At 68.2% G+C, this 346-nt stretch overlaps 1 protein-coding gene across 1 annotated transcript in view; it reads right to left on the bottom strand.

Annotated features, from left to right (window-relative positions):
• The window catches only part of FPGS (folylpolyglutamate synthase), a gene marked incomplete at both ends in the record, with an annotated part of 1,983 nt that overhangs the window by 614 nt on the left and 1,023 nt on the right, over positions 1-346 (bottom strand). Inside the window, 2 exons of the mRNA XM_010140830.1 lie at positions 24-132; positions 210-346. The exon at positions 210-346 is cut by the window's right edge and continues 5 nt beyond it. Of these exons, the coding sequence (XP_010139132.1) occupies positions 24-132; positions 210-346 (246 nt within the window). The remainder of the gene's footprint in view (positions 1-23; positions 133-209) is intronic.

Below are 346 nucleotides of genomic sequence, written 5' to 3'. Positions count from 1 at the left end.
ATGGTGGGGGTTCCCGTCCTGGCCATACTGCACCTTGGATCATGGCATCAGTGGGTTGAAAGGCGGGTGCCAGTGGGACCGGCCTCCCCACCAGCTCAGTGCCTGGCAGCACCTCCTGCACTTCCCCGAGTCCTGCAGGGGACGAGTGACCCTCTGAGACCCTGAGGGCCACAGTGGGATCCATCCCCGTCCCCATGTCCCCACCTTACCCTGGTGGCTGCGGCGCTGCAGCCACGTCCGTGCCAGCTGCAAGGCCAGGGCGGCGTTGGAGCGCTGGTGGGCACCCGCCAGCCCCAGCTCCAGCACCTGGTTGTCCCTCTCGAAGGCGTCCAGCTCCGGGCAGCGG

This window comes from Buceros rhinoceros, unplaced genomic scaffold (assembly GCF_000710305.1).
Source record: "Buceros rhinoceros silvestris isolate BGI_N320 unplaced genomic scaffold, ASM71030v1 scaffold35287, whole genome shotgun sequence".
NCBI lineage: Eukaryota > Metazoa > Chordata > Aves > Bucerotiformes > Bucerotidae > Buceros > Buceros rhinoceros.
The sequence above is the reverse complement of the archived record's forward strand: the minus strand, read 5'-3'. Positions and strand labels throughout refer to the sequence as shown.